Here is a 22,942-nt window from a genome sequence, read left to right on the forward strand (position 1 = left end):
CTTTCCCGGTACTTGACAATGTAAAACTAAGTTTCTGTTTCCCAGAGGTACACCACATGCCACACCTTTCCCACCATCATATGTTAGAGTAGAGGTTCTGAGCCCACAGTTCAGTGCAGGCTCTACATCACTTCAATCAAAATGAAGTTCACCATCACCGTTGGTCTTTTTACCGCACTCTTCTATGAAGGTAATTGTCTTAATTATAATTTAATTTAATTGCCTTTATTAATGCAAAATATTTCTGTAGCTTCTAGTTGTCTAGCATCATCACCTAGTTTGAAGTGGTACAGTGTTACACCTCGACGACATAATTTTAATTCACTTTTGCTCTGTATGTCTCCAGTGGTTGCACTCACTTGTTATAAATGTGATTCTGATACCGCCCAGACCTGCACAAATAATGAAACCTGCAGTGCAGGATTATGTGCCAGCATGACTTTGAGCGCATTTGCAGCAGGTAAGACAAAGCCATTCAACCTTGTCTGATGCATTGGCGCTACGGTCAGTATTCCTTTCAGCCTCACAGTTTTCCTTTTTCTTGATAGGTGGAACAATTCAATTTACTTCCAAGCAATGTTTGCCAGCAGATCAGTGCATCTCTGGTTCATTGAACTTTGGAGTTTCAAGGACAACAATAAGCACTAAATGCTGTGAAACGAACCTCTGCAATTCTCAGACTCCAGGTACATTCAGTACAGTATTTAATATCTCTTGGAATGTTAGCCACTTTTGTTCACGAGGGTTACCACACACACACACACACACAAACACATGCCCGTATGTATCTTGTCAGATACAAATGAATGAAACTGAAGTATATATTCAAATAATGTGTTCTGATGTCAGAGTTAAATACAGTGACGACTCTCAGCGGGAGGAAGTGTTTCACCTGTGAAGGAATTGACTGCAAAAAACAGTTGTCCTGTGTTGGAAATGAGGACCGTTGTGTTACGTCAACAAGTGAGTTTTGTGTCTAACATCAATCCCAGTCTTATTTCAGTCCACTTTTTCAAAGATTTCAACATGAACCATCCATAATGTTGCAGTTACAGCGAACGGGGTGAATTTCACAAGGAAAGGATGTGCCTCCAGCAATTTGTGTGTAGTAGACATGTCATCAAGCTCAGTCTTTTTGGCTGGTGGTCTGAAGTGCTGTGAGGGGAACCTGTGCAACTGCGACGAGAATGTGGGGTGTGCTTCTGCTGGGGCCTCTCGTCTCTGCCCTGCTGTTCCACTGAATGGTGTGCTGCTCGGAGTCTTTCTCGGATCAGCACACCTGATCCATCTCTGTTTGAAAATGGGAGGCCATTTCTGAATGTGTGCTCATTGCACATAGGCTTGGATGTTGAGTTTTCATTTATTTTTGACATTATACATATCAATCTTTGATAAATATTGAAAAATATAATGTTGACAAAAATATAATAGCTAATAATAATTTTGAGTTAATGCATTTCAGTTACATTTTACTTACATTTATTTTTTTTAATGTTTATGACAAAGAACCTTTTTTCTGTAATGTGGAAGTGGTTGGAGAATGTGATAAACAAATAAACGGGTGATATTTCAACTGTATGTGTGTTTTTATAGGATCAAAGCACAATAATAAAAACAAATATAGCTGCAAGCAGCAATGAGGGGGCCAAGCAGTAGGCCGGAGTAACTACGGCAACTCGACACTGTTGGCTCAATGCCGCAATGAGACATATGGCCGTAAGCAGTCAGAACAAGTTTCATGTCTAACACGTCAAAAGTTACAAGCGAACTTGCATTTTTGCTAATTGAAGCTATCCTAAAGGTCAAAGGTCACAAATTTTCTTGAGAGTCCTCGCGATCTGGTCACGAGCCCATGCACTAAGTTTGGTTTTGATAGATTCAAAGGTTGCTGAGATATGAGCTCACTTCCTGTTTGGCGGCTTCACACCCTAGAGGTCAAAGGTCACCAAATGTATTGGGTGTCATCCCGATTAGGTCACAAGCCCATATACTAAGTTTGGTGTTGATAGATGCAAAGGCTGCTAAGATATGGGCTCACTTCCTGTTTGCCAGCTTCGCCGCGAATTTCGATTGGCTGCGACGGGCAAACGCTTCTGTCAATTGTTACAGAAATCAGAACACTAACAAGGCATGGTCTGAAGATGGTCTGTGCCAATTTTGGTGAGGATCAGTTGAAATTTGTGACCTAGGGAAATTTGTTAGTGTTTTTGATTAAATCCAATATGGCGGCCGAATCAATTACGTTGATGTCACAAGTTGTCATCTGTCAACATAAGTATCTTCCAAAGTATTACTAGACATCACTAGTACATTGTAATTCTAAGCACAACAGCAGTTATAGGCCAAAAAGCCTGTTTTTGAATAACAGCGCCCCCTAGAGGTCAAAGGTCACCAAATTTCTTGAGGGTCCTCCAGATGGGGTTATGAGTCCACGTACTAAGTTTAGTTTTGATGCGTGAAAGGGTTGCTGAAATATGAGCCCACTTCCTGTTTGGCGGCCTCGCCGCGAATTTCGATTCGCTGTTTTGGGCGAACGGTAATACTTCCGAAGACAAAAAGCAATGCGTTGGTAAGGCATCATCTGAGGATGCTCCATGTAAAGTTTGGTGTCGGTCGGACAAAATTTGTGACCCCTGATACATTTTGAGTGTTTTTGACAAAATCCAAAATGGCGGGAAATCCATCATGGCGGAAAATGACGTCACAGGGTGCGTTTATCTCGGGCTGGTCCAAGGATTCCAAAGATACCTGGTTTTTGAAAATTGGCCCAAGGGTTCAAAAGTTACGTGCGTGAACGCATGTCCAACTTTGACCTGTTGGTGGCGCTAGAGCGTATGAGGTGTCGACATGAAACTTGGTGATATGAATCATTGGACTGTCCCCAATCACTGTGCCAAATTTCACAACTTTTGACCAGTCGGTTCTATGGGCTGCCATTGACTCCAATGGCGGAAGGTATAATAAATATAGCTGCAAGCAGCAATGTGGGGGCCAAGCAGTAGGCCGGAGTAACCACGGCAACTCGACGCTGTTGGCTCAATGCGGCAATGAGACATATGGCCGTAAGCAGTCAGAACAAGTTTCATGTCAAACACGTCAAAAGTTACAAGCCAACTTGCATTTTTGCTAATTGAAGCTATCCTAAAGGTCAAAGGTCACCAAATTTCTTGAGCGTCCTCAGGATCGGGTCACGAGTCCATGCACTAAGTTTGGTTTTGATAGATTCAAAGGTTGCTGAGATATGAGCTCACTTCCTGTTTGGTGGCTTCATACCCTCGAGGTCAAAGGTCACCAAATTTATTGGGCTTCGTCCCAATTGGGTCACAAGTCCATATACTAAGTTTGGTGTTGATAGATGCAAAGGCAGCTAAGATATGGGCTCATTTCCTGTTTGGCGGCTTCGCCGCGAATTTCGATTGGCTGCGACGGGCAAACGCTTCTGTCAATTGTTACAGAAATCAAAACACTAACAAGGCATGGTCTGAAGATGGTCTGTGCCAATTTTGGTGAGGATCAGTTGAAATTTGTGACCTAGGGAAATGTGTTAGTGTTTTTTTTTAAGTCCAATATGGTTGCCGAATCAATTAGGTTGATGTCACAAGTTGTCATCTGTCCACATAAGGATCTTCCACAGTATTACTAGACATCACTAATATATTGTAATTCTAAGCACAACAGCAGTTATAGGCCAAAAAGCATGTTTCTGAATTACAGCGCCCCCTAGAGGTCAAAGGTCGCCAAATTTCTTGAGCGTCCTTCCGATGGAGTCACGAGTCCATGTACTAAGTTTGGTTTTGATGCCTGCAAGGGTTGCTGAAATATGAGCCCACTTCCTGTTTGGCGGCTTCGCCGTGAATTTTGATTCGCTGTTGTGGGCGAACGGTAATACTTCCGGAGACAAAAAGCAATGCGTTGATAAGGCATCATCTGAGGATGCTCCATGTAAAGTTTGGTGTCGGTCGGACAAAATTTGTGACCCCTGATACATTTTGAGTGTTTTTGACAAAATCCAAAATGGCGGGAAATCCATCATGGCGGAAAATGACGTCACAGGGTGCGTTTAACTCGGGCTGGTCCAAGGATTCCAAAGATACCTGGTTTTTGAAAATTGGCCCAAGGGTTCAAAAGTTACGTGCATGAAGGCACCTCTAACTTTGACCTGTTGGTGGCGCTAGAGGGTTCGAGGTGCCGACATGAAATTTGGTGACATGAATAATGGGACTGTCCCTAATCAGTGTGCCAAATTTTACAACTTTTCACCAGTCGGTTCTATGGGCTGCCATTGACTCCCATGGCGGATTCATAATAATAATAATAATAGTAAGAAAACAGAGTAACACAATGGGGTCCTCGCAGCTTCGCTGCTTGGCCCCCAAATATAGCTGCAAGCAGCAATGTGGGGGCCAAGCAGGCAGGTCAAAAGGCCAGAGTTCCCATCAGGTATGTAAAGGCCTGAAGGCCAAAACAGGCCTACAGGCCAAAAGGCATGTTTCTGAATTACAGGTAGGTTCAAGCATAGCAGAGATATTTGCATTAATGTTGTTGCTTGGCCCCCAATAAACTCTTTGGGTGTGATTTACCCACAATGCTCAGCTCTCAATCGTCCAAAACACACCGTCGCCGAGACAACTATGGTGACGTAGGGCTATATATAGAGAATGAACTAGCAGGATTTTGACCTTGGTCTGTTGGTGGCGCTACAGCAATCATGGAAAAGTCTTGTTAATTGGTGGGTGGGTCCTTGACTTTTGCCTTAATACACTGAGCAAGTTTGAGCTTGATAGGTTCAAGCATAGCAGAGATATTTGCATTAATATTGTTGCTTGGCCCCCAATAAACTCTTTGAGTGTGATTTACCCACAATGCTCAGCTCTCAATCGTCCACACACCGTCGCAGAGACAACTCTGGTAAGAGTGGGCTATATATAGAGAATGAAATAGCAGGATGTTTAACAGTGAGTAAGTCCACTTCATCCTTTCAAAGGGTTGTGGCATTGCTAAGATTAACATGGCCTCGGGCTGAGGCACAGCAGCGGACAATCCCAGGTGTCTCACCACCCGGTAGGTGGACAGACGTAGTGGTCATCCACGAAGTCCATGGGAAAATGTGTGAAAGTCACCCCCCATCCCCCCCATCCCCCCCCCCAAAACAGGCCAAAAGGCATGTTTCTGAATTACAGCGCCCCCTAGAGGTCAAAGGTCACCCAATTTCTTGAGTGTCCTTCTGATGGAGTCACAAGTCCACGTACCAAGTTTGGTGTTGATGCGAGAAAGTTTTGCTAATTATAACGCCCCTAGTGGTCAAACGTCACCAAATTTAGTGCAGGTCCTCAGGATGTGCTCACAAGTCCACGTACCAAGTTTGGTTTTGATGCGAGAAAGTTTTGCTAATTATAGCGCCCCTAGTGGTCAAACGTCACCAAATTTAGTGTAGGTCCTCAGGATGTGCTCACAAGTCCATGTACCAAGTTTGGTGTTGATGCGAGAATGTTTTGCTAATTATAGCGCCCCTAGTGGTCAAACGTCACCAAATTTAGTGCAGGTCCTCAGGATGTGCTCACAAGTCCATGTACCAAGTTTGGTGTCGATACGAGAAAGTTTTGCCAATTATAGCGCCCCTAGTGGTCAGAGTACATCAAATGTATTGTGCGTCCTCAGGGTGGGGTCCCAAGTCCATATACCAAGTTTGGTTTCGATACGTGAAAGCATTGCTGAGATATGAGCCTACTTCCTGTTACTCTAGCGCCCCCACAGTTGTCAAAGGGCACCAAAGTTTTTGAGGCTTCTCTTAATTGGGTTCTGAGCCCAGGTTCTAAGTTTGGTCTTGATATGTGAAAGCCTTGCAGAGATATAGGTTCACTTCCTGTGTGGCGGCTTCGCCTCCAATTTGGATTGGCTGTTACAGGCGAGCACTTCCGTTAATTGGTCCATAAAGCAAGGCAATAATAAATCATGGTCTAAAGATGGTGTGTGCAAATTTTGGTGAGAATCGGATGAAATTTGTGACCTGTGAAACTTTTTAACCGTTTTTGACCTTGTCCTGCTGGTGGCGCTACAGCGTTTGTGAAAAAGTCTTGTTAATTGGTGGGTGGGGCTATAGCTTTTGCGTTAATACACTGAGCAAGTTTCAGCTTGATAGGTCTAAGCATTTTAGAGTTATTTGCATTAATGTTGTTGAGAAATTGATGAATTTTGACCTGTTGGTGGCGCTAGAGGTTTAAGGTTAAGAGTCTGTAAATTGGGGAAAGTGGTCATTGGCCATAGAGGAATATGTGTATTAAATTTCAGAAGTTTTTACTGTATGGTTCTAAGGCTTCCATAGAGATATGGGTTTAATGTCTGTGTGGCGGCTTCGCCGCCAATTTTGATTGGCTGTTACGCGCAAATTGTTTTGTCAATTCTTCCAAAAAGCAATTCGGTAAGAAGGCATGGTCTGAAGATGGGGTGTACAAATTTTGGTGAGAATCGGATGAAATTTGTGACCTGTGAAACTTTTTGAAAGTTCTGATCTTGGTCTGTTGGTGGCGCTACAGCGTTAATGGAAAAGTCTTGTTAATTGGTGGGTGGGGCCATACCTTTTGCCTTAATACACTGAGCAAGTTTCAGCTTGATAGGTCAAAACATTTCAGAGATATTTGCATTAATGATGTTGACAAATTGATGCATTTTGACCTGTTGGTGGCGCTAGAGGTTTGAGGTCTGGAGTCTGTAAATTGGTGAAAGTGCTTAGAGTTGGGACCCGAATCGGTGTGCCAAATTTCACAACTTTTCACCAGTCGGTTCTATGGGCTGCCATAGACTCCCATGGCAGACGAATAATAATAATAATAATAATAATAAATATAGCTGCAAGCAGCAATGAGGGGGCCAAGCAGTAGGCCGGAGTAACTACGGCAACTCGACGCTGTTGGCTCAATGCGGCAATGAGACATATGGCCGTAAGCAGTCAGAACAAGTTTCATGTCTAACATGTCAAAAGTTACAAGCGAACTTGCATTTTTGCTAATTGAAGCTATCCTAAAGGTCAAAGGTCACCAAATTTCTTGAGCGTCCTCAGGATCGGGTCACGAGTCCATGCACTAAGTTTGGTTTTGATAGATTCAAAGGTTGCTGAGATATGAGCTCACTTCCTGTTTGGTGGCTTCATACCCTCGAGGTCAAAGGTCACCAAATTTATTGGGCTTCGTCCCAATTGGGTCACAAGTCCATATACTAAGTTTGGTGTTGATAGATGCAAAGGCAGCTAAGATATGGGCTCATTTCCTGTTTGGCGGCTTCGCCGCGAATTTCGATTGGCTGCGACGGGCAAACGCTTCTGTCAATTGTTACAGAAATCAAAACACTAACAAGGCATGGTCTGAAGATGGTCTGTGCCAATTTTGGTGAGGATCGGTTGAAATTTGTGACATAGGGAAATTTCTTAGTGTTTTTGATTAAATCAGATATGGCGGCCGAATCAATTACATTGATGTCATAAGTTGCCATCTGTCCACATGAGGATCTTCCACAGTATTACTAGACATCACTAGTATATTGTAATTCTAAACACAACAGCAGCTATAGGCCAAAAGGCATGTTTCTGAATTACAGCGCCCCCTAGAGGTCAAAGGTCACCAAATTTCTTGAGCGTCCTTCCGATGGGGTCACGAGTCCATGTACTAAGTTTGGTTTTGATGCGTGTAAGGGTTGCTGAAATATGAGCCAACTTCCTGTTTGGCGGCTTCGCCGTGAATTTTGATTCGCTGTTGTGGGCGAACGGTAATACTTCCGGAGACAAAAAGCAATGCGTGGGCAAAACACATTCTGTGGATGCTTTGTGTCAAGTTTGGTGTCGGTCGGACAAAATTTGTGAGAGGAGTAGGCTTTCAAGTGTTTTTGATGAAATCCAAAATGGCGGAAAATCCATCATGGCGGAAAATGACGTCACAGGGTGCGTTGAACTCGGGCAGGTCCAAGGATTCCAACAATACGCGATTTTTGAAAATCGGACCAACGGGTCAAAAGTTACGTGCTTGAACGCACGTCCAACTTTGGCCTGTTGGTGGCGCTAGAGTGTATGAGGTGCCGACATGAAATTTGGTGTCATGAATCATGGGACTGTCCTTAATAGGTGTGCCAAATTTCACAACTTTTTACCAGTCGGTTCTATGGGCTGCCATTGACTCCCATGGCGGATTCATAATAATAATAATAATAAGAAAACTAACAATAACAATAGGTGCCTTCGCAGCTTCGCTGCTTGGCCCCTAAATATAGCTGCAAGCAGCAATGTAGGGGCCAAGCAGTAGGCCGGAGTAACCACGGCAACTCGACGCTGTTGGCTCAATGCGGCAATGAGACATATGGCCGTAAGCAGTCAGAACAAGTTTCATGTCTAACACGTCAAAAGTTACAAGCCAACTTGCATTTTTGCTAATTGAAGCTATCCTAAAGGTCAAAGGTCACCAAATGTCTTGAGCGTCCTCACGATCGGGTCACGAGTCCATGCACTAAGTTTAGTTTTGATAGATTAAAAGGTTGCTAAGATATGAGCTCACTTCCTGTTTGGAGGCTTCACACCCTAGAGGTCAAAGGTCACCAAATGTATTGGGCTTCGTCCCAATTGGGTCACAAGTACATATACTAAGTTTGGTGTTGATAGATGCAAAGGCAGCTAAGATATGGGCTCACTTCCTGTTTGGCGGCTTCGCCGCGAATTTCGATTGGCTGTGACGGGCAAACGCTTCTGTCAATTGTTACAGAAATCAAAACACTAACAAAGCATGGTCTGAAGATGGTCTGTGCCAATTTTGGTGAGGATCAGTGGAAATTTGTGACCTAGGGAAATTTGTTAGTGTTTTTGATTAAATCCAATATGGCGGCCAAATCAGTTACGTTGATGTCACAAGTTGTCATCTGTCGACATAAGTATCTTCCAAAGTATTACTAGACATCACTAGTACATTGTAATTCTAAGCACAACAGCAGCCACAGGCCAAAAGGCATGTTTCTGAATTAAAGTGCCCCCTAGAGGTCAAAGGTCACCAGATTTCTTGAGCTTCATCCTGATGGGGTCAGGAGTCCATGTACCAAGTTTGGCTTTGATGCGTGCATGGGTTGCTTAAATATGAGCCCACTTCCTGTTTGGCGGCTTCGCCGCGAATTTCGATTCGCTGTTTTGAGCGAACGGTAATACTTCCGGAAACAAAAAGCAATGCGTGGGCAAAACACATTCTGTGGATGCTTTGTGTCAAGTTTGGTGTCGGTCGGACAAAATTTGTGAGAGGAGTAGGCTTTCAAGTGTTTTTGATGAAATCCAAAATGGCGGAAAATCCATCATGGCGGAAAATGACGTCACAGGGTGCGTTGAACTCGGGCTGGTCCAAGGATTCCAAAGATACCTGGTTTTTGAAAATTGGCCCAAGGGTTCAAAAGTTACGTGCGTGAACGCATGTCCAACTTTGACCTGTTGGTGGCGCTAGAGCGTATAAGGTGCCAACATGAAACTTGGTCAAATGAATCAATGGACTGTCCCCAATCAGTGTGCCAAATTTCACAACTTTTCACCAGTCGGTTCTATGGGCTGCCATTGACTCCCATGACAGAGGAATAATAATAAGAAAACTAACAAACACAATAGGTGCCTTCGCAGCTTCGCTGCTTGGCCCCTAATAATAATAATAATAATAAATATAGCTGCAAGCAGCAATGTGGGGGCCAAGCAGGCAGGACAAAAAGGCCAGAGTTGCCATGGTGACTCAATGCTGTTACGTCAGGCATGTAGTTTTCAGCAGTCACAAGAATTTTGATGTCAAACAACCCAAGATTGGCCGAGATGCGAGCTCACTTCCTGTTCAGTGGCTTCGCCGTTATTTTCGATTGGCTGTTGCTGCCGAACGGTTTCAGATATCCTTCCGAAAAGCAAGGACTATGTTACATTCGGGCTGACGATTATCCCTGTGAAGTTTCGTGCAGATCGGATACATTTTGTGACCTGTGGAAATGTTTAAGGGGTTTTGATTAAATCCAATATGGCGGCCGAATCAAATATGATGATGTCACAAATTGAGCTGGGTCAGCCTAAGGACCTCCAACAGTATAACCAGGCACCAGTAGCAAGTTTTAATTCCAAACACATCAACAGCTACAGGCCAAAATGCCTTTTTGCTAATTGCAGCGCCCCCTAAAGATCAAAGGTCGCCAAATTTCTTGAGCCTCCTCCTGATGGGGTACAGAGTACATGTACAAAGGTTGGTTTTGATGGGTGCAAGGGTTGCTGAAATATGAGCCCACTTCCTGTTTGGCGGCTTCGCTGCGAATTTTGATTGGCTGGTTTGGGCGAACGATATAAGTTCCGAAGACGAAAAGCACGAGCTGTATTTGTCTTGGTCTGAAGATGCTCTGTGTGAAATTTGGTGAAAATCAGAGAAAAAATGTGACCTCCAATACATTTTAAGTGTTTTTGATGAAATCTAAAATGGCGGAAAATCCATCATGGCGGAAAATGACGTCACAGGGTGCGTTGAACTCGGGCTGGTCCAAGGATTTCAAAGATACCTGGTTTTTGAAAATTGGCCCAAGGGTTCAAAAGTTACGTGCGTGAACGCACGTCCAACTTTGACCTGTTGGTGGCGCTAGAGAGTTCGAGGTGCCGACATGAAATTTGGTGATTTGAATAATGGGACTGTCCTTAATCAGTGTGCCAAATTTCACAACTTTTCCGTAGTCGGTTCTATGGGCTGCCATTGACTTCAATGGCAGAGGAATAATAACAATAATAATAGTTTATAATAATAATAAGAAGAAAACTAACAAACACAATGGGGTCCTCGCAGCTTCGCTGCTTGGCCCCCAATAATAGTAAGAAAACATAGAAACACAATGGGTGCCTTCGCAGCTTCGCTGCTTGGCCCCCAATAAGAAAACTAACAAACACAATGGGGTCCTCGCAGCTTCGCTGCTTGGCCCCCAAATATAGCTGCAAGCAGCAATGAAGGGGCCAAGCAGTAGGCCGGAGTAACCACGGCAACTCGACGCTGTTAGCTCAATGACGCAATGAGACATATGGCCGTAAGCAGTCAGAGCAAGTTTCATGCCTAACACGTCAAAAGCTACAAGCCAACTTGCAATTTTGCTAATTGCAGATATGCTAAAGGTCAAATGTCACCAAATTTCTTGGGCGTCCTCAAGATCAGTTCACGAGTCCATATTCTAAGTTTGGTTTTGATATATTCAAAGTTTGCTGAGATATGAGCTCACTTCCTGTTTGGCGGCTTCGCACACCAGAGGTCAAAGGTCACCAAATTTCTTGACCGTCCTCTCAATTGAGTCACGAGTCCATATACCAAGTTCGGTTTTGATAGATGCAAAGGCTACTGAGATACAAGCTCACTTCCTGTTTGGCGGCTTCGCCACCAGTTTCGATTGGCTGCGAAGGGCAGACGCTTCCGTCAATTGTTACAGAAATCAATACGCTAACAAGGCATGGTCTGAAGATGGTCTGTGCCAATTTTGGTGACGATTGGTTCAAATTTGTGACCTAGGGAAACGTATTAGTGTTTTTGATTAAATCCAAGATGGCGACCGAATCAATTACGATGATGTCATATGTTGCCATCTGTCGACATAGGGATCTCCCACAGTATTACCCGACACCACTAATACATTGTAATTCTAAGCACAACAGCAGCTACAGGCCAAAAGGCATGTTTCTTAATTACAGCACCCCCTAGGGGTCAAAGGTCACCAAATTTCTTGAGGGTCCTCCTGATGGGGTTATAAGTTAATGTATAAAGTTGTGTTTTGATGCGTGCAAGGGTTAATGAAATATGAGCCCACTTCCTGTTTGGCGGCTTCGCCGCGAATTTCGATTCGCTGTTTTGAGCGAACGGTAATATTTCCGAAGACAAAAAGCAATGCATTGGTAAGGCATCATCTGAGGATGCTCCGTGTCAAGTTTGGTGTCGGTCGGACAAAATTTGTGAGAGTAGTAGGCTTTCAAGTGTTTATGATAAAATCCAAAATGGCGGGAAATCCATCATGGCGGAAAATGACGTCATAGGGTGCGTTGAACTCGGGCAGGTCCATGGAATCTAACAATACTTGATTTTTGAAAATTGGACCAACGAGTCAAAAGTTACGTGCATGAACGCACATCCAAATTTGACCTGTTGGTGGCGCTAGAGCGTATGAGGTGCCGACATGAAACTTGGTCACATGAATCAATGGACTGTCCCCAATCAGTGTGCCAAATTTCACAACTTTTCACCAGTCGGTTCTATGGGCTGCCATTGACTCCCATGACAGAGGAATAATAATAAGAAAACTAACAAACACAATAGGTGCCTTCGCAGCTTCGCTGCTTGGCCCCTAATAAGAAAACTAACAAACACAATGGGGTCTGCGCAGCTTCGCTGCTTGGCCCCCAATAATAAGAAAACTAACAATAACAATAGGTGCCTTCGCAGCTTCGCTGCTTGGCCCCTAATTAAAATACGAGATTCTAGCCTCAACTATGAAACAATACAAATCTTTGTTATACAGGTGCTGGTCATATAATTAGAATGTCATGGAAAAAGTTGATTTATTTCAGTAATTCCATTCAAAATGTGAAACTTGTAGAATGTATTCATTCATTCCATACAGACTGATATATTTCAAGTGTTTATTGATTTTAATTTTGATGATTATAGCTAACTACTAATGAAAGCCCCAAATTCAGTATCTCAGAAAATGTGAATATTGTGAAAAGGTTCAATGAAGACACTTGGTGCCACACTCTAATCAGCTAATTAACTCAAAATACCTGCAAAGGCCTTTAAATGGACTCTCAGTCTAGGTCTGTAGACTACACAATCATGAGGATGACTGCTGACTTGACAGTTGCGCAAGAGACGACCATTGACACCTTGCACAAGGAGGGCAAGACACAAAAGGTCATTGCTAAAGAGGCTGGCTGTTCACAGAGCACTATGTGCAATCAAATTAATAGAGTGGAGAAGGGAAGGAAAATATGTGGTAAAAAAAAGTACAAGCAATAGGGATGACCGCACCCTGGAGATGATTGTGAAACAAAACCCATTAAAAAATGTGGGGGAGATTCACAAAGAGTGGACTGCAGCTGGAGTCAGTGCTCCAAGGACCACTATGCACAGATGTATGCAATATATACGTTGCAGCTGTAGCATTCCTTGTGTCAAGCCACTCTTGAACAAGAGACAGCATCAGAAGCATCTTGCCTGGGCCCGAGCCATAGAAAGATATAGAGTTGCGACACTCTTTGATGTCGCCGCCACACGATCAAAAGTTCCAAAAAAACCTGCACTGAATCGTAGGAGGGTGGGATGTACTTCTGGATGCTGAAGGGTGTAATCAATTAACTCATTGACTACTGACAAAGAGATTGGCTGTTAACAGTTCCAAAACTCCCATAACACGGAAGTAGCCTGGAAAAAGCGCTGCCATTTTTTCCTTTGAAGGTCTATGGGAGTGTCGCCACTCTGTTTTATCTACCGCTCTGGCCTGGGCTAAAGACAAAAAGGACTGCTGAGTGGTCCAAAGTTATGTTCTCTGATTAAAGTAAATTTTGCATTTCCTTTAGAAATCAAGATCCCAGAGTCTGGAGGAAGAGAGGAGAGGCACAGAATCCACATTGCTAGAAGTCCAGTGTAAAGTTTCCACAGTCAGTAATGGTTTGGGGTGCCATGTCATCTGCTGGTGTTGGTCCACTGTGTTTTCTGAGGTTCAGGATCAACACAGCCGTCTACCAGGAAGTTTTAGAGCACTTCATGCTTCCTGCTGCCGACCAACTTTATGGAGATGCAAATTTCATTTTCCAATGGACTTGACACCTGCTCACAGTGGCAAAGCTACCAGTTCCTGGTTTAAGGACCATGGTATCCCTGTTCTTAATTGGCCAGCGAACTCGCCTGACCTTAACCCCATAGAAAATCTATGGAGTATGGTGAAGAGGAAGACGCGATACGGCAGACCCAACAATGCAGAAAAGCTGAAGGCCACTATTACAACAACCTGGGCTCTCATAACACCTGAGCAGACTGATAAGACTCCATGCTACGCTGCACTGCTGTAGTATTTCAGGCAAAAGTACTAAGTATTGAGGGCTGTAAGTTATGTACAAACACCTGTCTGTTCTACTGATCTCAACTGACTTGTGAAAACTGATTTTTAAAAATCCAAATTCTTTGACATATAGCAACTTTTTTTTATGACAGTAACGCAAATAGTTGCTTTCCCTGGTAACAAGTTACTTTTATTATAAACTAACTCAGTTACTTTTTGGAACAAGTAAGTAAGTAACTATAACGCATTACTTTTTTAAAGTAACATTTCCAACACTGTTCCCCATACTAGACCCGAAGCCACTGAACCATTACCTCTGTCCACTACGGTTCAAAATATTTTCTTGTGTCACAAAATGTTCCAACCAATCCTCCAGACAGGGACTGGTTCACAAGCATGGACCTAAGAGATGCCTACTTCCACATCTCTGTCCACCCCGATCATCTATGGTTTCTCCGGTTTGAACTAAGGCTGAGCCTTGGAATTCTATGTACTCCCCTTTGGCCTATCTCTAGCACCACACACTTTCACGAAGTGCATGATACAGATTTGAGCCCTCTGCTTATGCTTGATGGCAACTGGACTCAATTGCCATCAAGGGCATAGGTTTGGCCTCGGCTTTGGTGGTGACATATCCCCAAGTTTTCAGTCTTGTCAATGCACTGAAGCTTTATTCAGCTTCAGCTGAGGCCACAGGGACGACCAACAACAACCTGACAAGTTTCTCAACCTCGTCAAATAAGCCTCCCACTTCATTTGGTATTGCTTTCAGAATGCATGCAGCTTCATCACTTGACATGATGGTGTTCTTTGAAAGACACAATATCAAAGTCACAAGAGACAAAATATCTCTACTTATTTCTGAATACTGCACAATCAATCACATCATCCAGGAGAACCTTCTCAATCTGTTTCAGTTTCTTTAAGTCTGGTTGGTTAAACCGTTCCTTGAATTGAATGTCCAAACTGTCCAACACCTTGAAAAATTCTATTCTATAGTATTCCTCTGGTGGTTTTGGCTAATGCTGACTAGCCCTGCCAGTGAATCTTTTGGGGGAATTTCTGTGATGAGGGATTTGTATAGGTTCAACATCAACATTAACACTGCACTCCTGAGGAACTCAACTGATAATGTGATGTGACAGCTGCCAGCGCTATAGTCTGAGAGGCACATAGACTACAGAGTGTAACATAAAGGCAGACTGCCTACCAGAACAAGCTGTCTGCTATCCTGCTAGCAACTGCCTTAACCAGCGTTACTCTAACGCAGTGTTGCCAAGTCTGCTTGTTATAAGCAACTTTGGGCTTGTTCATTTGCAAAGTCGCTTGAAAATATTAGTAATTGCGGGATGCGTTTTTTTGTGCTTGTTTTTTGTGCGGTAGCTTCTTTTGGGCTTTCTCCGTATCTGCTGCCTCTCCCATGGCTCCAGGCTACTCTAATCCGGACTCCTCAGGACTTCAGATCCATGTTTCCAGAGCTTGACGGCTCAAGGACCCGGTTGGACTGTTCAAGAAGCCTACACCATGCTGTTATGCTGTGTTGCTCAGCGGCTAGGCCTACGCCAAGAATGTCGCTATCGTCCATGGACTTGACTTGTTTGTTGTGCTTGTCTAATGTCTACGTCTTGATGTCTATGCCTACCCCTATGGTGCCTACAGGAACACTGTGCGAATAGGGTAATCCCTATGTTCCCCATGTTCCCCGGTTTTCGCCAAAAGGGTCCTATGTTCCCTGGTATGTATTGCAACTGGGGAATGTAGGACCCTTTTTGGGAAAAGTGGGGAACATAGGACCCTTTTTTTTTTTAGATATTTTTTTGGGCTTTTATGCCTTTAATCAGACAGGACAGTGTAGGGTGACAGGAAACGAGTGGGAGAGAGAGTAGGGGTGGGATCCGGAAAGGACCACGGGGCGGGAATCGAACCCGGGTCGCCGGTGTGTGGTGCAGGTGCCCCAGCCAGTCGCGCCACGACTGGGGCCATAGGACCCTTTTTAAAATGTACCTAAAAAAGGGTCCTATGTTCCCCGGTCCCATACAAAGTGGGGAACATAGGACCCGGGGAACATAGGTACGCTCCCATGCGAATACGCCGCTCTGTTTGGCACCTATTTATTTGTATGTCATTCGGACAAAAATGGTGCCAAATCCCATAACCATAACCTTAATAGTGGCCTTTTGTAAGTATTGTGCGTTTGTGTGATGTTGCCAAAGCCATCGATATCTCAAAGTTGCGACAGCCGTTGACTTCCATGTTAAAGTCAGATTAGAGCGGTCACGTGGTTAGTGGGTGGACTCAGTAGTTCCCTCGGTCCCTGGTTTACTACGGGATTGACAGCAGCGATCGCATTAATATTTACGGTGAATACTCGATGAAAATGACTGTAAACTGCATTTCCACATACATATACATTACTCAATGAAAATGCATTATTATGCACACGACTATAAGTCATGTAGAAAAGTCGTATTATATTCATTCATTCTCAATGGAATAGTTCCCGGAAGTGCCGCCATTGTTTGTTCACGGGAGTCAACGGTAGTGTCGCAACTTTGAGATATCGATGGCTTTGGATGTTGCTGAATGCTGATGTGCTGTAGGCCTACCAACAATTTGACGCTGATTTACTTTTTAAAATTTGAGGGGGCATAGCCTACTCTTTTTGTGATTTCCAACAGCTCACTGTTTTCTATAGTTTGTTTGAATAAAATAGCTATATTAGCTACAGATGGGCCTTGGGTTTTTATTCAGTAGGCCTACCTTGCAATAGCATTTAGCCTGGCTCACAAGCAAATATCATAGAATTTCACTCAGTAGAACATACTGTTTCTAGTCTATTTTCCCAGAGACGTGATTATTCAAATGTAACATCGATTTCAGAAGTTGACTAGTTCAGGTTCAGGACAGAGTAGGAGACAGCAACAGTAGCGCCACTCCAACACACTCGGTGGCGGTAATGAGCGGTTGTGCCACTGTATACAAAATTAGAAGAAAAAACTCAGGAAGTTTCGTTGTATCACTTTCCGTACAGACATGGCGGACTGTACACTTGTAGTGTCTGTGGTGGTCGTGTAGGAATATTTAACCGAATAGCCCCGTTATAGTCCTGCTTATTTTCTTGCCCCGTCTCGATCAAGCACAGGGGGGAGGTTTCCCCGCGTGCACAACTTTCATTCGGAGAGAGGTTCGCTTATTTGAGGTTTTATTCATTTTAGGCCATGATTGTAGGTTGTTAGCAAGCAATGTGTCTAGTTAGCTGGTTAGCTTCCATTTCTAAGCTAGCATTGGAGCCTCAGTGGTTTATTAACTACTTGTTTTTTCATGTAAATGTAAAACTATTATAGCATACATCATTTAATACATAGTTATGAGAAACATTAGTTAAAAAAACAAGTAGGTTTGTGGTTCTGTTTACTTTCAACCCGCGCAGCGCCAGTAACGTTGACGTGACGACAAGGCTCATAGAAAGCTTTCGTGCAAAGTTATATTTAATTTAGTAAGCAAGCGGATCAAGTTGTCAAAATAAGTGTTTTCATGCTGTGTTAACATAGATGTCACCAAACCTTTGAACATATACGACGATGGCCTGAACTTGAAAACCATAAGATTGTCATATCATAAAGCGTTGCTTTTAGTTTGTGAAAATAGTCGCATAATATTTTTTTAACTGTTGCCGTGCACTTACACTTCCATTAAGCTTTACCTCAATGTTATCCTTGTACGTTAGTCACTTCAAAATTGTTGTTTATCTAGGTGAACAGAGCACGTTGTCATCATGGGTCGACGCTCAACTTCTTCCACCAAGAGTGGGAAATTCATGAATCCCACAGATCAAGCCAGTGAGTGTTGTGTACTCTCGATGTACAAAGTAAACCGAAGTGTCAGTAAACCGCAGAGATTTATTTTATGTGTGTACACTACCGCTGTCATTCTACTCTGATGCATTGTTTTCCTTTACCTGCCTTTCAGGAAAGGAGGCTCGAAAGAGGGAGCTGAAAAAGGTACATATTTTTAAATGTGTTTAAAAGTGTATGTAAGATCACTGACTCTTTGATGATCCACTCACTGTCTTTCTGCGGTCTTTCAGAACAAAAAACAGAGGATGATGGTGAGGGCAGCTGTCCTGAAGATGAAAGATCCTAGACAGATCATCCGTGATATGGAGAAGCTGGATGAGATGGGTAAGCGTGAGGGAGATCTTTCCAACTCTTTACGTGGTAAGTAACTTAGGTTTTCATATGTGTCAGTACTCATTCTGACCAAACTGCCTTTGCAGAGTTCAACCCGGTGCAACAGCCACTGTTGAATGAGAAGGTCCTTCGGGACAAGAGGAAGAAGCTGAGAGAGACATTTGAGCGCATTGTACGTCTGTACGAAAGAGAAAACCCGGACACGTACAAGGAGCTGCGCAAGCTGGAACTGGATTATGAGACCAAGCGTGGCCAACTCTCTCTCTACTTTGACTCTGTGAAGGTTTGTGTCTGTGTGACAGTTATTACAGGTTTAAATCAACAACTCAGGTGGATGTAAAGAAGCTATAATGTATCTTGAATTTCCCCTTGGGGATCAATAAAGTATCTATCTATCTATAAGGGCAGTGTATGTCTAAGAGAATGTTGGTAGTGTTTGCAGCTTTATTCTGTGTTCCGTTACTGAATGCAACTGCAGTGTGTTTACTTTTATTTATTTGCTTTGCCAGAATGCTGAATCAGTGGAGGTTGACAGCATCCCACTGCCTGAGATGCCTCATGCCCCCTCCAGTATTCTCATCCAAGACATACCCCTCCCTGGGGCCCAGCCCCCCTCCATTCTCAAGAAAGGCACAGCTTTTGGGTAAATACTTGGCAGTACGCCGTCTGACCTTCAGCAGGTCAGATTCTCTTTTTGTATTGTATGGGGTACTACTGTAGTTTGCCATATGATCTAGGATGCCCCCAAACTCTTGTCTGTTGCAAGGAAACGCATGCACTAAAGAATTAAAATATGATTGCGCTACTGATAAAAGTATTGACATATTTGTACTTTTTTTACTAATCCTAGCTATTCGTTAAGCTTGAACCTTATTTAATTACATTTTCAACATTTATCCTCATTAATTATAATGAGGTAAACATTGCTGTAGACTGTTTTTGTAATGTATAGTTTTCCTATATATTCCTGTATTTATTTTGGTTGTAAATCCCTCTGTTCAGGAAAGGTACCGCGACAACGACGCCAGCCCCCACATCAGCCGCTGTGGCAGGGGTCCCTCGGCTCCCGCCGGGCAGGAAGCCCCCCGGTCCCCCTCCTGGACCTCCACCTCCACAGGTCCTGCTGCAGTACGGGCGCAGAGCCCAGCAGCACAGGAGGCCTGGAGATGCAGGTACTGCCATCCTCTCATGGACCCTTACATCTTGTGATTGCCCCTCTCAGTGTTAACCTAGTATGAGCTTTGTGAATAGAATCTGGTCACCCTCTTTTGGTGATTGTTTCCAGTCATTGCATCCTCATGAGTGTCGATGTGGGGGCTAATTTTACAATCACCCACCTTTTAACCGATCAATCTTTACCATTGTGAGTTTTCTCACTTCCTGCTTTGTTAATAACCACACAAGGCTTTCCCCAAACCCCACTGGCAGTTATAACAATGGCATTTAACCTTGATTACAATAACACCATTTTTTTCTCCGATTTCAATTATTTTCTAGTGTTGCTGCTACTCTTCATCCCTTTGTCTAGCTTTACGATATTCCACATTCCTTTTGTCATGCTTCATGAAACTGTTTGGTTCAAATGTTGTTGCATTTAATCCATCTCTCTCTCTCTCTCCCACTCTTTACGACTCACAAATAGATGCTGGTGACGCCTTGTCAGACACTGAAGCCATGGACACCACAGGGGGCCGGGACAGTGGCAGCGAGAGCGACCACGATGGGGAGGACCGAGAGGACGACGACGAGAGCGACAGCGAGGATGACAGTGACATGGAGAGAGAGGAAGGCGACGAAGACCGAAGAAAGAGGGAGCGGCTTGACGACAGAGATCAAGACAGAGATGAGGACAGAGACAGAGGTAAGCATGGAGTAACAGGCACTCAGTTCTTATTCCTTCTCATCACATTTCACTTTACTGTGTGTGTGTGTGTGTGTGTGTGTGTGTGTGTGTGTGTGTGTGTGTGTGTGTTTACCGGTGTTTGATGTTTATCTGTTAAGTTCAGTTTCAGTTTTGCTAAATGTTACGCATTGTGTGTGGACTGGCACATTCAGGGGTGGTGCTATGAAGGGCTGATATACTTGATAATGGTTGTTCTTGTTTTTTTTTAAATAAATCATTTGGTTTCCCTTCCACTAAAGGCCCAAGGGTATAATTAACAAACAAACAAATGAAAGAAATGTAGTATTGGCATTGGTTATCTGCATAATTGTTATTTTAAATATCTATCAACTTTTGTCAATGTTTATGTTTTTGTCGCCGTTAGGTATGTCATTTAATTTGCAGCTTAAAAAGCACACCCATTTGAATTATTCTTTCAAACAAACTTACGTCACAGACCACTTGGAGATGCAAACAATATTGAATTTTCTAGATGTGATTTCAATGGTGATGCAGCATTTGTTTGCACCTCCAGCATGGCATACCTGGTTACCGCTAAAAAACGCCCAAAAATGCCTTTATGTTTGTGTGAAAGAATAATACATTTTAAAGGGCAGTTACACATGATGAGGTACTTTGCCATTAGTTTCAGTAATAATTGTGAAGTAGCAAAAGAGCAGAAGATCTGTGTGGCATTTCATAACCGCGATGGCTTTGTGTTTTTTTTTTTCCTGTTCAGGACGCATTGTACGCTTTGCAGACATGCCTTCTCCTCCCAGAGAGAGGAGGAAGAAGAAGAGACTGGTGAAGAAGACTAAGGCCATCACACCACTGCAGGCTATGATGCTCAGGATGGCAGGTAATAATTGTCATGGTCAGACTCCGGGAAGGTTTAGGGTTTAACAAGGAATGATCAGGTGGTTACACAGAAAGGGATGTATACACTGCATTTCAAGTTGATGAGTATAGATTGGGATGGTGCTTTCCTTATGACCATGAAAAACGTTAAATCTCTACCTGCAGGTCAGTCTGTCCCAGAAGATGAGGAGGAGGAAGAAGAGGAAGAGGAGTACACCGATTCTGAGGGCTCTGACACTGAAGATAGATCGGCACCTGGCGATAGCCAGCCTGGTGTTCCCAGAATGCCAACTGCCCCTGCATCAATGGGGGCCCAGCAGCCTCCTCCACACATGCAGGCTCCACCAATGACAGGGCCTCCTCCGCTTGGACCGCCACCAGCTCCACCAATGAGACCCCCGGGACCACCGTCTGGTCCGCCTCCTGGGCCACCACCAGGTGAGTTGACCTTAAACCTTTAAGCAGTATGAGTTTCATTAGATTACTGCATTAAACTGAATGAGCCTGTTTAGATGTCACCACTAATGGGTCTTGGGTTTTCTCCAATCGCTCCTAGGTGCGCCGCCATTCCTAAGACCCCCGGGTATACCAGGTGCCCTGAGAGGGCCGATGCCTCGTATGCTCCCACCGGGACCTCCCCCCGGTCGTCCACCAGGCCCTCCTCCAGGTCCTCCTCCAGGTCTGCCCCCAGGCCCTCCACCCAGAGGACCCCCGCCCAGGCTGCCCCCACCTGCACCACCAGGTGAGTGTTACTCCACGCCACTTCTTCGCTTCATACTCACAAGGATAGTCATATTCATATCATAATATGTGCTATGTATCATTAAGATTGTGTGAAATAAATATCTATACTTTGGGTAGTAGTTGCTTTTGACATAATGAAATGCAATTCATTGCGTTGTTGTGTCATGCACTAAGCACTAAGGACAACATGTGGATTTGTCCTCCCCTCACCACAGGTATACCACCTCCTCCCCCTCGTGCCGGACCTCCACGGCCCATGGCCCCTCCTCTTTCTCTCTTCCCTCCGCCGCTTAACCCCAACGTCCTCAGTGCACCCCCCAGCATTGTGCATCGACAGAAGTCTGCGTCTGGTGCAGCAGAGGGTGCTCAGAACAACCCCAACGCGCCATCCATGATGCCCCCGCCTCCGATGCCCATGCGCCCCGGTGTCATGCAGATGCCCCCTCCTCCGGGCACCACCGCCCCACAGGCCAGTAGCGCCCCGGGCAATCCTCCCACTCACCACCATGCGCCCACCATCGAGAAGCGTGCTAACATCACCTCGGTGTTGGGGGCCGCGGGGGCTGGGCTGCCGGGCGCACCTGGTGGAGCAACGATCTCTGCCAAGCCCCAGATCATCAATCCCAAGACGGAGGTCACCCGCTTTGTGCCCACTACACTGCGTGTACGAAGGGACAAGGCGGCGACTGGCGGCATGGTGGAGAAAGGTGGTCGCAAGGGAGACGAGTTGGGTGGAGGCCCAGGGCAGAAACAGCAAGCCATGGCTGCACCGACATTGTCAGCCAACATCAACCAGCCCTCGGTCAACCCACCCAACATGAAGACCAAGGATCAAATGTACGAGGCCTTCATGAAGGAGATGGAGGGGCTCCTGTGAAACTGAGGAAGAGAGCATGAAGCAGAGGGCAATTAGGACTCAGAGAGTGGAGAGATCATTTGATTTTCATGTCAAGTCTGTGAAGTGAGTGCTTTTAGACTGAAACGGTGTTTGAGTCGGTTATTTCGGCCCTTTAAATTGTCACAGTCCTAATGTGAAGCTTTTTTATATTGTGTTTCAGTTTGATTGATAAAGGGTGTGGGAGTTCAAATCAGTGGGGCAATATGACTTTAAGATGTAGGTGTTATACAACAAATTGCTTACACCGTCTGAAGTTGCTAAACCTGATGTTGAATAAATACTTGAAAACCCACCTTTCGTTTTTGTCTG

At 44.3% G+C, this 22,942-nt stretch overlaps 1 protein-coding gene across 1 annotated transcript; it reads left to right on the forward strand.

The window, feature by feature from the left end:
- The first annotated feature begins 17,068 nt into the window (after positions 1-17,068).
- On the forward strand, positions 17,069-22,925 carry LOC134076782 (WW domain-binding protein 11). The gene is made up of 12 exons (XM_062531999.1): positions 17,069-17,245; positions 17,815-17,900; positions 18,031-18,062; positions 18,149-18,242; positions 18,338-18,534; positions 18,761-18,894; positions 19,254-19,423; positions 19,894-20,112; positions 20,873-20,992; positions 21,157-21,429; positions 21,548-21,733; positions 21,951-22,925. Exons 2-12 carry the CDS (start codon positions 17,837-17,839, stop codon positions 22,610-22,612), a joined length of 2,151 nt encoding a protein of 716 aa, XP_062387983.1. The 5' UTR covers positions 17,069-17,245; positions 17,815-17,836; the 3' UTR covers positions 22,613-22,925.
- The last annotated feature ends 17 nt before the right edge of the window (positions 22,926-22,942 follow it).

Source organism: Sardina pilchardus, chromosome 3 (genome assembly GCF_963854185.1).
Source record: "Sardina pilchardus chromosome 3, fSarPil1.1, whole genome shotgun sequence".
Classification (NCBI taxonomy): Eukaryota; Metazoa; Chordata; class Actinopteri; order Clupeiformes; family Clupeidae; genus Sardina; species Sardina pilchardus.

Bases quoted from the DNA above. Each gene is read 5' to 3' on its own strand.
- LOC134076782 (XM_062531999.1), top strand. From the start codon at position 17,837: ATGGGTCGACGCTCAACTTCTTCCACCAAGAGTGGGAAATTCATGAAT. The intron at 17,901-18,030 runs GTGAGTGTTGTG...CCTGCCTTTCAG, and splicing joins GAATCCCACAGATCAAGCCA to GAAAGGAGGCTCGAAAGAGG. The intron at 18,535-18,760 runs GTTTGTGTCTGT...TTGCTTTGCCAG, and splicing joins TCTACTTTGACTCTGTGAAG to AATGCTGAATCAGTGGAGGT.